Genomic DNA, 13,928 nt, shown 5'->3' on the forward strand with positions numbered 1-13,928 from the left:
ACTCACTGAGCCGGGCTGGTGTAGGCACCTTGATGGTCACGCATCTCTGAGTAGCTGGGGCAGGCTCTGGACACACCAGACAGCCCGAGAGGGAATGCACAGACTCCAGACTCTCAGAGCCACCTTGGCAGGAGCTGCAGGGAGTATCCTCTGCCCTGACCAGCAGGCCACCCAAACCTTCCCCTGCCCAGGATCCCTTTCTGTTCCTTTGCTGGCCCCTCAGCCACCCAGTCATCCTTCTGCTCTCCTTGTCTTTCCACTTTGCCCTTGGCTGAAGTCAGGGGACAGAGAAGCTACCAGGGCATTCTGATTCATTCCTAACAGTGCTCCCCAGGGCTAGGGATGTGAATCTTCTGGTTTATGTTAAGATAGAAACATGAGCTGACATGTTATAGATACCCAAACCGTATCACAATGGCAAAAAAAGTAATTACATTCATAAGACTTATGAGCATGGAGGCCAACAATCCAAATCTAGCCAGGTATCACAGACATGAAACACAGCGCCTACTGGGGTTGTTCTGGGAATGCAAGAATGTTTTCTTATCAAAAGCAAAGGCTCAGAAGGGACAGCCCAGGCTCAGGCTGACTTCCTGCTCTACCCTGCTCCCAGGAGGGACTAAGGATTCTCTTTCCTCGGCCCCGCTGTTTGCTGTTACACCCCATGAGCTACTTCTTGCCTGGACCCCTAACTCTCTTTCCCTCTCTCCTGCAGGATTCCATGTTTTCGTTGGCCCTGAAATGCCTTATCAGTTTATCCACCATCATCCTGCTGGGTTTGATCATCGCCTATCACACGAGGGAAGTCCAGGTATGTCCCTCCGCTTGGAGCAGTGGCCCATCCTCCCGCCCGGATCTGGGCTGAGCCCATCTGCCTCCAGCCCAGCTTGGAGGGATTTTATAAGACGGTGTCTGAGATCTTGGCTCCCTCTTTCTCTTTGGATCCTCAAGGAGGGCATCTTGATGCTATCTTGTGACCTTAGAACAGTGGAAACATTATTTCCTCTCAGGTGGCTTCATGGGCGAGTATATGGCTTTGTGACTGGGAGTTGTGCTCTACACACACACACACACACACACACACACACACACACACACACCAGAAAGGAGCCTGCATTTCTGAATGTGGGGATTCTACCTCTGCAGATGCCAGGCGATTGAATGTGTGATGTGGTTGAGGATGCCTCTGGTTCCTGGCTGCCCGGGATGACTCGGTACTCTGGGAAATATTTTCTGGACATCTGGGTGTTCTTCCAGCTTGGCTGAAGTAGGGCGGATAGTTGAACATGGACTGTGAGGGTAATTCTGGAATGAGTGGACCTGGGCATCCTCTCATCACAGTGAGCTGTCATCCCCTGGCCGCCCTCTCTCCTCCCCTTGCAGGCTGATCTGCTCACTGCTGATCCAGGTCATCCAAATTATCCAGATGTTTGTGATCATGTGTGTGTGAATCTGGACACTGCCCCAGTTCTCTGGTCAGAGGGACAGAGACAGAATCACATCTGGGCAGCAGGAAGAGACTGATGAGGACCAGAATTCGAGAGTCAGAAAGATGGGGTTGAGGCTTGGCCATGACCCCTTCTTGCAGTGTTTTTGGCTAGCCCTGTAACCTTTCACCTGGATCATGGAGGCTTTATTCCAGCTTTGCTGGGATGGCGTGAAGATGGAAGAAGAAGGTGGGTTTATGTATAAATGGCAGTCAGCAAATCCTGGCAAACGCGGGTCCTTCTGTTTCTCATCGTCCTGACGCAGATGCACCATGGGGAGCCTCCTGGTCCCTAAGTGAGGGCCAGCCTTTGGCTAAGTGCTGGAGTTGCTGTGGCTGGACAGGATGTAGTTATTTTTACTCTTGGCCTCCTGGGCAGGACTCTCAGTGCCAGTGCCACGAGGACACCCCTTTAGAGGCTCTACTCGAGCTTTTACAGAGTCTTGTGTGCTTAGACTGGGCTACACTTTGAGGGCTGACTATAGGGCTCACTAGGCAGCGTCCTCCAGAGTCAGACTGGATGAAGCTGCTGGACTCAAACCCACACTGTTGCCTAGCAGATCCCAGAAAGCAGCCAGTAGCATAACTGAAGCAGACCAAGGGGCCACGGCAGGAGAGGGGTCTCCAGTGTTGGCTTCAGCCTAGGCTCCACCATTCCTGGGCGTCTGAGGCTCTTCAACCTCTGGGGTCCCCATGTTCTCATCCACAGGGAGGCTGCATTGTTAGACATCACCCTGGCCTATGTGGGAAGCTGTCACAGAGGCCAGATGGAAAAAGAAGAATCAAAACTCAGTTGAACCCAGGTTGGAAGGAAGGGCAGATGGTGGTTCCCAGCACACAGTGGTCCTCCCTGTTGGACTCTGGTTGGAAGGAAGGGCAGATGGTGGTTCCCAGCACACAGTGGTCCTCCCTGATGGACTTGGGTTGGAAGGAAGGGCAGATGGTGGTTCCCAGCACACAGTGGTCCTCCCAGACATATAGACTTCCTATTTCTGCCCCAGGCATCACGGGGGAAGAGCAAGGCCTGACTATCTTAGGACTGTTCCCTTTCCTGCTTCAGGTCTATTTGCCTGACTTAGTTCAGCGTGCTGCTGGTCACGCTGCTGGCAGACATCTCGTGCATCCTCAACTTAGGCAGTCTCTGTTTCGGTTGTAGCCACACTCTCCGGCTCACTTACCAGCCCAACACTCACAGTTTTAGAGAAACAAAGTGAAGTAGGGGGCTTTGATTTTTTTTTAACTGATTATTTTTTAGTTTTAGCTTTTTGCTGCCGTGTGTTGTTCTGGGGATGGAACTCAGGGCCATGCCCATGGTAGGTTAGTGCTCTGCCTGTGGCCTACACTCAGCCCAGAGGGGTGGCTTTGACTCTTAGCTCAGACACTTCAGCTTGAAGGACCTTAGGACAGTATCAAATGCTCAGCTTTCCCACCCAAAGGATGGAAGTCCTGCTGCCCACTTTGCTAGATTCTTAAGGGTGCCGGATTGGTATAAAGTGCAGTGTGGTTTCAAGAAACAGAGACCTAGCTCCCTTTCCTGTCACACACACTCTTGCCCTCTAGTTTCTAGCTGCACCTTGGAATCTGCCAGGTGGAAGAGTGGTATGGTCACTAACGCTGCTGTCCAGCGCTGGCAAGCGTGTGGCTTTCCTTCTGTTGTGGCTGGACTTGGTTCCTGTGACCCAGACCCCATCATGCTGTGCCCACTGACTCCCAAGGGATGTTACCAGTGTCTTTACCTTTATAGTCTCTCTGCAACTGCCTGTGCGGTGAATGGCTTGGGCCCAGAGAGCCAGCAAGAGTGGTGTTCCCATCCTCACCTCACCTGGCCAAATTACAGGTTTCTAATGATGGCTTTCTCCTCACTTTGGAGACAATGAGATCATTAATATTTGCATTTCTAAAATTTATACAGTGCCTGACAGAAAGCTGGTATATTTTGGAATAGAAGGTTCTGGACTCAAGAGTTCTATAGTTTCTAAAACTAGTTTCATCATTATTTTGCTCTGTGGTCTTGGGCCTCAGTTTCCAGGAAACTTCTTCAGTCATTAGAATCCCAGGCCCCTGGTTTTAAGTTCCCCAGTCTAGGCATCCCTGTCCCTTGCGTGACTGGCAGAGAATTTTCAGGGGAGCAATGGAAATACTTTCCTCAGAGCAGATCAGCTGCTGCTGCGGTGAGCAGGGCAGGAAGGCTGTGGCTGTCCCATCTCCTAGTCTTAGAGGGCTGCCTGTGGCCACCTGCCTAGCACAGGGTCTGCTGGGCTTTGGTGACAGAGTGACATCCCCTTGAAGAGGAGCACCTACTAGTGACAGTGTGCATCTAGATCACCCCCTTTCTGCTTCAGTCCTGTCGCTGGGACAGCAAGGAAAGTGCCATGATTGCCCCGTGGTCCCTTCTGGTGTTGAAGACATCACCCTGCCTGCCTTCAGCCTTGGCCTCTTGTGGTGCTTTGGAGTGGAGCTTTGAAAGACTCGGGCACCTTTCGTCCCCAAGCCAGCATATCCTGAAAAGGAAGGAAAACACAAAAGCTATGCATTTTGGGCATTGCTGAAATGTACCTGGGAACCAAGCTTGTTGACGATTCACTCCTGTGTCCTTGTGCTTTAGATGCCCTGGTATATGTCCTTGTGCTTTAGATGCCCTGGTATGTGTGTCCTTGTGCTTTAGATGCCCTGGTATGTGTACCCTTGTGTTTTAGATGCCCTGGTATGTGTGTCCTTGTGTTTTAGATGCCCTGGTATGTGTGTCCTTGTGCTTTAGATGCCCCTGGTATGTGTGTCCTTGTGCTTTAGATGCCCTGGTATATGTCCTTGTGCTTTAGATGCCCCTGGTATGTGTGTCCTTGTGCTTTAGATGCCCTGGTATGTGTGCCCTTGTGCTTTAGATGCCCCTGGTATGTGTGTCCTTGTGCTTTAGATGCCCCTGGTATGTGTGTCCTTGTGCTTTAGATGCCCTGGTATGTGTGTCCTTGTGCTTTAGATGCCCCTGGTATGTGTGTCCTTGTGCTTTAGATGCCCTGGTATGTGTGCCCTTGTGCTTTAGATGCCCCTGGTATGTGTGTCCTTGTGCTTTAGATGCCCTGGTATGTGTGCCCTTGTGCTTTAGATGCCCCTGGTATGTGTGTCCTTGTGCTTTAGATGCCCTGGTATGTGTGCCCTTGTGCTTTAGATGCCCCTGGTATGTGTGTCCTTGTGCTTTAGATGCCCTGGTATGTGTGTCCTTGTGCTTTAGATGCCCCTGGAATATGCCTTTATGCACAAGACCCTGAACTGGCTGCTCTCCTGATAGCCTTCCTGCCCTGCTCTCCGCCCCTCCAGCTCAGTTATGTATTCAGCAAGGGCTTTCGTGAGGTTGCTCTGTGCACAGCTTGTGTGGAGCTCTTCCACCTGAGCTGGAAACCCTGGCACCACCATTGCTTCCCTGAGGGGTTGCCAGCTTTGACTCTGTCTGGTGCTGTCCTAGAAGGTTATCATTTGATAAGGTGATAACCAGCTTGGGTTCAAGCCAGACTCAAGCCTTCTGGGGTAGGGTATATGGTGACCTTTAGAAAGTTCCTGATCCTCCTTTACTCTGTTTCCTTCCTGTAAAGTCAGACTAGTGACCATCCCTACCACAAATACTGCTGCACAGGTCAAATTTGGGCATCATAAAAAATGCTGCAGCTTAGATAAAGTCTGGTATGCCTGGCTCACAGGGTGGAGAAAGTGTCTGTTTGTCGCTGTGCTACTGCTGCAAAGACACACCAAGGCAACTCTTCTAGACGAAAGCGATTAATTGGGGGTTTGCTTACAGTTTCAGAGGTTTATGGTCAGTATCATCATAGTGGGGAACATGGCAGCACTATGCTCTAGCAAGGGGCTGGAGCAGTGGATGAGAGCTGTATCCTGGTCTGTAGACACGAGATGGGCGGGGGGAGAGAGAAGGAGAAAGAGGCAGGGGCCTGGCTGGTATGGGCTTTTGAAATCTCAAAGCCCATGCCCAGTGGCACCTCGTATTTCCTCTCAAACAGTGCCAGTCCCTGGTGACCAAACATTCAGATATATGAGCCTGTGGGCACCACTCTTATTCAGACCGCCACGGTGTGCCACACAGAGGTTGCACAATGAACACAAGCCCTGGGGTGGAAGCCGCAGTGGCCATGCAGATGCATCAAGGTAGCAGGGCCGCTCCACGGTGAAAGGTAGGCAGGCCCGGTGGCATCCATTTGTCTTGCTAGCAGGTTTCGAAATGTTCTGTAGGCAGCAGCAGTCATGATGAAAGGGTGTCAAGCTGGAGGGATATTTACGTTTTTGACATGCTCTCTGCAGCTGCTGGCAAGCGTTAGAAGGGTCAATTTTGGAGGCAGGAAGATAGCTGGAAGCTGATTACAGCATCCAGGTGAAGGATAGCGATGCCTAACCAGGGCAAGCACAAGAATGAGGACGGGGGGAGGACATATATTAGAGATGCTGGGAAAATGGAAACGACAAGACTTGGTTACCAATTAGGGTGGTTGCATTCTCTGCAGGGAGAGAGGAGTCTCTCAACTGCTTGGATAACTCAGTGCTGGAAAGTGCCACTCATTAAGACTGAAAACACAGAAGGAGGTCAAGGTAGGAAAGGTGTTGGGGTCTACTCTGGGCACAGGGGGGCCCCTAGCTGCCTCCAGCAAGGGAATGGGAGCTAATGATGTAGAGTAGTTAGGAATGGGTGTACGGGGGCAGTGAGATAAGAGGAGGGGCAGGGTCCCCAGAGCAACCTCGACAGGTGATAAATAGGAGACAGAGAAGGACAGTTAAAGACTGTAAGGAGGGGAGAGAGAAGGGAGCCATTGCATCTGCCGCATGGGGCCAGGGCTGAAGAACAACTTTGTCCTCTGCTTTAAATTATCCTTTTCAGAGCAGCCATTGGGAGCAGCAGTGGTGTCAGGGGGTGGAATGAACAAATAGAGACAGTGAACGTAGGTGGTTTTCCTTTGTGGATGGACCAGGAGCAAGGAGTCAACCGAAAGGAGGAGGGAATAACCAGGCTTTCCTGCCTGGTCCAGGACCGTGCACATGGGGAGGGTGGCATGGAGGAGGTGCCTGGCTTAGGCTGGGATATGGACAGCAGTGGGCGTGCACATCAGAAGCCTCTGGATAGAAGCTGCTAGCGCCAACAGTCACAACTTGAGTGTGAGCGGGGTCATGCTTATCTGCTCCTGTCTAGAAGTGTTGACCCCTCAAGACCTAACCTCAGCCTTCACACACTTCTTTAGTTCCTCCTAGGTGACAGAAACATGATAGTGGTAAGATATAAGCCTCCAACTTTATGAATTTGGAGCACAAGGGACCCAAAGTGGAGATTTTCATTTATTAGGTATATAAAAGTGAATATTTTTATTAAACACCAATAGGGTTCCCAGAAGACAGGGGGATAAATTTATAGGACATAAATTATAGTCAAGAGACAGCTCACACTTATAAAAGGCTCACCCACTGTGGCATGATTGTCCAGGAGGTTCAAGATAATGTGCTGTCACCAAGACACGATGTGTGGTGCAGACTCTCTGGGGTCCCTCTGCTAGAGGTTAGTGGCATCTTCCCATCCGGGACAGGCAGACAGTGCAGTCCTGCTCTTTGCCTTCCTCTTCCTTTAGAAGCATGGCCTCAGTCCTGGCCCTGCGAGGAAAGGCGTGACGGCTGCTCTGCACTGACTTCTCTACATCAGTGACTTTACCTTCCTAGAATTTATAACACTGAGCCTGCTTGTTCATCTCTTTACTCAATAATCACGATTCACTCTTAATTCTGCCTCTCGGGTGTGTTTGACCCACACCTTGAGCCGGCTGACCCAGGGTCATAAGCACCATAGGAGGTGTGTGTGACAGTCCATGTGGCGTGAAGGAGGGAGTGGGGTGTGTCTCGAGTTCTAGGGAGGGGATGCTGGGCACTGTGGTCACTTGGAGCAGAGACCTTGTTTATCATAGACAGAGCTGGCCTGGAGCAATTTAGAGGCCAAAGAGAGAAGGAGGAAGTTCTGTCTTCCCTGGGAGCTAGAGGCTGCTCACCTTTCTGCAGATGGACCGTAGACAGTCCTGAAGATGGCCTGCTTGATCGATTGATGAACTCCAAGTGCTGACTTGGGCTAAGGAGATGACTTGCCACCAACCATGTGGACCTCAGCAACCACACAGAAGCTGGGGTTTGGTGTGTTTGCAGCCTGTCTGGGGGCTCATATGGCATGTGCGTGTCTCTGTGTCTCTGTGTATGTTTGTCTCTGTGTGTGTAGACGGGTGGATCTCTAGAGCTCATTGGCCAGGCAAGTTAGACAAAGTGAGCTCCGGTTTCAGGGAGAGACCCTGTTTCCAAGAGTAAGGTGGAGAGTGGCTAAGGGAACCATCTGTCTTTGCTTGGGTTTCTACTGCAGTGCTAAGACACAAGATCCAAAGCAACTATGGAGGAAAGCTTGTAGTTCATCATCCAGGGAAGTCAGGGCGGGAGCTCATGCAGGAACCTGGGTGCAGGGACTAATGCCATGCCACGGAAGAATGCTGCTTACTGGTTTGCTGAGCCTACTTTATAGCACCGAGGACTACTCCTCCAGGGTGGCACCACCCTCTGTGAGATGGGCAACTCACACCAGTCATCAGTCAAGAAAATGCACCACAGGCCAATCTTTTCATTTGTGATTCCTCTTCCAAAATGACTATCCTGTGTCAAGTCAACACAGAAAGCACAAAACCTAGTGCTCCTCCACATACATGTGAGCACACACATAAACTCACTCACTCACACACACACACACACACACACACACACACACACACACACGAGGTGAATTGTCAGCTCCGAGATCCTGAGATCTGCAGACCCTGGGTAGACATCTCAGCCTGGCTCGGTGTGAGGGTACCAGCACAGAGGAGACCAGGGCTCAGATGGGCACCCAGCCTGACCAGGACATGCTGCACAGCAGCCTCCTCTGCCAAGTTTATGCCCATCTCCTGTTCTGCTTTCATAAATCTCCATCGATAGCTCACAGCACATGTGGGAGATTGAAACTGGGGAGCGTGTTCTAGGGAGCTCGCTGTGGTGCTGCTAATCCCGGGGTCAGCCTGTGCATGGTAGAGCTGGAGAGAAGGAAGCAAGAGAGAGGAGGGCCTGCCATGAGGACACACGCGGGCCTATAATCCCAGTGGTCGGGAGGAGGAAGGAAGAGTTGGAGGCTTGGGCTACAGTGTGAGGCTACTGTGTCTCAATAAAAGAAGAAAGGAGGGAGGGCGGGAGAGAATGCAGACAAGAGAGTGAGCGAGAGGATGGATGCTTGGCTCCGGCAGAGCTCCGGGAGGCCTGGTCGTGTTCTCTGAAGATCGGAGACTCAGCGCCTGGCACTTAGGCAACTGCCTGGGAGGTGGTGGTTTCACTGCCCTTAGCCTGGGCCTTGAAATCTGAAGGTGTTTTCAGAGGCCTGTCGGCTTTACCGTCTTCACCTTTAGCCTGATAATTTCTCTTCTAGTTCTGGCCACCTCTGGTGCCCAAGCAAGGTTCCTGTCTTGTCCGTCACTTAGCCTCAGCTCTTTGCCGGCTGCTGCATGCTTGATTGGTGAATCGCAAATGCCGGCTCTTGTCAGCCTCTCTTCGCTAGATGTGGACTCCATGGTGACAGGGACTGTACCGGGGGTGAAGAGGTGCCTGTCTGGCTCATAGTTAAACTTGGCAAGAGCTGAGCGGTGAGTGGATGGCCTGAGCTTGGGTGGATAGATGCAGTCTCTCTTCCTTCTCTGGGGAAAACTCATCTCCAAAGGCTCGACGGGCCTAAGCGCACAGCACCGACTTCTGGCCCAGGATTTCTGTATCCCAAAGGGTAAAGGTCTTAGTAGGCTACTCCTGTGAGCTGGTCTTGCCACTGCGTCAACCTCAGTTCCAGGACCTGTTCATTTAGATCTGCCCGGCTGTGAATTACCATGATTACCACATCAGTACTGATGGTCAATTTCTATGTAACACTATATCTTTATTTGCTAAATATTTAAACATTTGAATTTAACTCTTTTGCCTCACAGAGGACTTCTTCCCTTCTCTGCCCTGACTGCTGGGGCGAAGGGGTAGCCAGGCTCCATCTTGGCTGTCTGTATTAACTTTCAGTTGTGGCATTGGGAAATGCATTCTGAATCATGCTGCTTCCTGACAGTGTGTGCTGTGTTTGTCAAAGGTTGAAAACTCAGCCGGGCAGTGGTGGCGCACGCCTTTAATCCCAGCACTTGGGAGGCAGAGGCAGGCGGATCTCTGTGAGTTCGAGACCAGCCTGGTCTACAAGAGCTAGTTCCAGGACAGGCTCCAAAACCACAGAGAAACCCTGTCTCGAAACAAACAAACAAACAAACAAAAGCCAAAAAAAAAAAAAAAAAAAAAACCCATAGCCTGGGCATGTTGGGACTTGTCCCAGCCAGAAGGACAGCTCCAGACTTCCCAGGTTCACTTGCTGGGTGCCATTGACTCGAGGGCAAATGCCTGTGGGAGTGAGTAAGTAGGGAGGTGTGTGTGTGTGTTTGTGTGTGTTTGCTCTTGCTTGTATGTGTGTACATATGGAGGCCAGAGGTTGACACCGACACTGGATGTCTTTATCATCAAGACTGGGTCTCTCACAGTTTCAGCTAGACTGGCTGCCAGCAAATCTCTAGGACTCACCTGTCCTATGCAGTTACAGGTGCATATGGCCCCTACACCCAGGGTTTTTTGTTTTGTTTTGTTTTTTTCAGAAAGGATTTCTCTGTGTAACAGCCGTAACTGTCCTGGAACTTAGTTCTTGTAGACCAGGCTGGCCTTGAATTTATAAAGATCCACCTGCCTCTGCTTCCCAGTGCTGGGATTAAAGATATGCACCACCATCACCTGGCCTGCCCCACACCCATTTTTTTTTTTTTTTTTTTTTCGAGACAGGGTTTCTCTGTAGCTTTGGTGCCTGTCCCGGAACTAGCTCTTGTAGACCAGGCTGGCCTCGAACTCACAGAGATCCGCCTGCCTCTGCCTCCCGAGTGCTGGGATTAAAGGCGTGTGCCACCACCGCCCGGCTCCCACACCCATTTTTATGTGTGGTTGGGGCCTGAACTCAGGTCTTCATGCTTGGTGCTTGCTCAGGAAGGTATTTCACTCAAAGAGCCATCTTCCCAGTCCTGCAGATTCCTCTTGCCTTCCCAAAGCTTCCTGGGCCCCAGCAGTCGAGGGTGGTGGGGGTTGTCCTCTGTCCTAGACCCTGGCAGGACTGCGGAGCGCGTTAGCTCCGGAGGAGTTGTGCTTGCCAGTGGAAGGTGGCTCCTCTTCACGACTCCCTTCACTGGCTTCACACAGGCCACTGCATTCGGAATCCACCTGCATGCGGTTGCCTTGGAAACCATACACTCGCCCTCACCCTGGGCTATGTGAGGTGAGTGAGCCTTGGCTGTGTGGTTCAGGAGACTTCAGCAGTGCAGAGCCCCCACCAAGGGCGACTGACCAAGGGTGAGGGGCCCGGCACCTGCCCCACCCAGGGCTCTGGCTCCAGCGAGTCCTGCGCTGTGGTGTGGGACTAGAATCTGTGTCCGGGTTGTCTGGAGTACTGATGGCTGTAGTCAGACAGGCTGCCACCAGCTCAACTTATTATTGTTATTATTGCTGTTTTATGTGGTTGCTAAGTAGAGAGATTGCCCGGAATGATTCTTTGGGGCTTCTGAGTCTATGAAGGTGCCATAGCTGAGGGACACTTGGTTACTAGAAGAGAAAATAGAAGGAATGTGGCTGGAAGCATTTTGGAGGAGTGTGGCTGGCAGTGTGCTCAGGGCTCCTGTTGGGTTATCTGAACAACTCCGCTCCCCTGTACCAGTCTTACCTCTTTCCCAGAAGCAGAATTGGACACCTGGCTAATGGCCTCAAGTTGACATAGAAAGTCATCAAAAAGACAGTTTTCTTGGCTCTGGTATCTTGTAGTTTAAAGGAGACCTCTTTCAAGTCCCTTACAAAGTGGCCGCCACTCAAGGCCTTTAGGATAATTATGGTAGGTGGCCACTCAAGGCCTTTAGGATAATTACGGTAGGTGGCCACTCAAGGCCTTTAGGATAATTATGGTAGGTGGCCACTCAAGGCCTTTAGGATAATTATGGTAGGTGGCCACTCAAGGCCTTTAGGATAATTATGGTAGGTGGCCGAGCGTCTTCCCCTCTCAATTCTGTGCCCCTTTCATGAAAAATACATCTCTGACTCTGTTGAAGTGTACGTCTATGACTTTTTCAGAATTAATTCATTCTACGTTTGCATTGTTACTTAGTGTTTGTTTGTTTCTTCATTTGAGGTTAGGGTTTACCTTGCAGTTCAGTCTGGCCTGGAATTTGTGGGTTTTCTTGCCTTAGCCTCCTAAGAGACGATTTGACTTCCAGATGTGTGCCACCATACCCAGCGGGGTCCTATTTAGGGCTCAGCACTCAATAGTACTATGATTAGCTATTAATCTCCACATGAACTCTGACCCTACTGGGAGGTCAGCTAAAGGTCAGCACAGCACTCCTCTGTGCATCTAGCATAAATATTTAGAAGACACTTTGACGGCCTGCCATTTAATAAAGAACGGTGGTAGGTTCCTCCCTAGGCTCTGTGACCCCAGGAGCTACAGACTTTGGACCAGGTCTACAATGCCAGGCCTGGAATCTTTACTGCGGGCCAAGTTTCAAATCCAATCCCACAGCAGCTGGTTATTTCTCTAGTGGCACCTCTTGTCTGGAAGTCAGTTTTGTAGCATGCAGGGTTGGCTGCAGGGTCACCATTGGTGCATTTTCTTTCCCAGTAACCTGGATGGAATCTTCTGGAACTGTAAAAGCTAATCAGCAGGGAGGAAGTTTTCATGTTTGCCTGATTCCTCTTTGTCCTTTAAAAAAGCATGTTGTATTTTCAGTAATTGAATCTTACCAGTCAATTCTTGTGGGAAAATGAACTATGACAACCCTGTGTTCTTTAAAGGCCTTGGGGCCTACCTGACTCATACCCTTGGTACTGAGATTTCTATTTATTAATCCTTGACAAGCCTGACCATGCAGGCATAGCTACCGTTTTTAAATGGTGATCTTTCCCACAATGGTGGTAATCCTCCACCAGAAATGTGTATTAGGCCCAGTGTACTTGTGTCTTCTCCCCCACAGGCTACTGAACCCCACTTCCCTAGAGGTATATGTTTTGAAAGCACCATCAGGGTTCTATGCCCTGTAAAGGAACTCATTTGTGAACTCAGTGAAGATGGTGTCTTCCTTCAGCCATCTCCATAGCTGCTCCTCCGGCGTCTAATAAAGGTACTGTACACAGTAGGAGCTCAGTGATTCTACACTGGGCAAACAGAAACTGACTCAGGGGAGAGGGTGGGAGATCGGAAGACACTGTAGAATTTTACTTTCTAGAGATTTCTATACCGTTGTTATTGTTATCGCGTTATGCTGCCAAGAAAATTCTGGGATTCTAGCTTCCTGTTGGGCAAGCATCTAGTAAAGTGGCGTTTCCCCATTTCTAAGAAGGAAGATGGTGAAATCAGCACAGCTCAAATCTTTCTCACCCAGTAACTGGATTAGGGGAAGGTGGGCGGGGCCTGTCTTCCATTTCTCTTTGGTTAAAGGTTTTGTATAAGTTAGAAGAAATCCTGTCACTCAGGCACCTCCCTGCTGGAAGGGACGGACGTCATGGGAGTGGACCCCGTCTAGGGTGCAGCTTTGTCATTTAATTTCTTTTCTTAAAAATAGTAGAAAGTCTACACAACATAGATTTGCCACTTTACAGTACGTGCAATGGCATTAAGTGACGTCCATGTGTGGTTCAAGAATTGCCACCGGCCGCCTCCAGAACTGACTCCACCACCTCTGTAACCTGTGTGCCTTGGTATGAGACAGACTGCTTCCTGCCCTGATTTACACAGTCATCTTCCACTGTGCCAGCTCTGACCCTACCCTGGGCAACACCCTAGATTGGTCTCACATTCATGGCAAAGTGGCAGCCCCAGTGTCCGTTCTTCTCTTGCGGGCCTGGGATTGCACCGTTGTTGTTCCATTATCCCCGTCAGCGGCTTGTTTTATAGATAGTGGGGCTGGGAGAGAATAAATTACCTGCTCAGAGTCATGCGGCTGATGAGAGGCAGAGCTAGCTCCCAATAGATGACCATCTCCAGAGCCTACAGAGTTCCCTGCTGGCGGGAGTGACCCCACTCTCAAGCCCACTCCTACCCCTAACTCCCGTGGCGTCTAGAAGCACCTGGGAGCATGGGTGAGTCACAGGGCTCACGTATGTAGCTGAGAAGACTGAATGGGTGAGGCCCAGGGCTGAAGCGCAGCACAGACACGTCAGTCCCACCTTTCAAACTCCTGAGGTCACGCCTCAACATCTGCTGTGCCTTAGGTGGGCTCCGCTCCACCTGTTAGAACCTCTCTCTCTTTCTGGCTTTCCTGCCATCTTCCTATGGGTCCTATGCTTGTCTAAGGAT

At 50.7% G+C, this 13,928-nt stretch overlaps 1 protein-coding gene across 2 annotated transcripts in view; it reads left to right on the forward strand.

Annotated features, from left to right (window-relative positions):
- Window positions 1-13,928, forward strand: part of Kcnn3 (potassium calcium-activated channel subfamily N member 3) — a 148,267-nt gene that overhangs the window by 40,117 nt on the left and 94,222 nt on the right. For both annotated transcript variants that reach the window (XM_057793370.1, XM_057793371.1), the window contains exon 2: window positions 716-811. In XM_057793370.1, coding sequence (XP_057649353.1) covers window positions 716-811 — 96 coding nt within the window. The remainder of the gene's footprint in view (window positions 1-715; window positions 812-13,928) is intronic.

Source organism: Chionomys nivalis, chromosome 18, assembly GCF_950005125.1.
Source record: "Chionomys nivalis chromosome 18, mChiNiv1.1, whole genome shotgun sequence".
Taxonomy (NCBI): Eukaryota; Metazoa; Chordata; class Mammalia; order Rodentia; family Cricetidae; genus Chionomys; species Chionomys nivalis.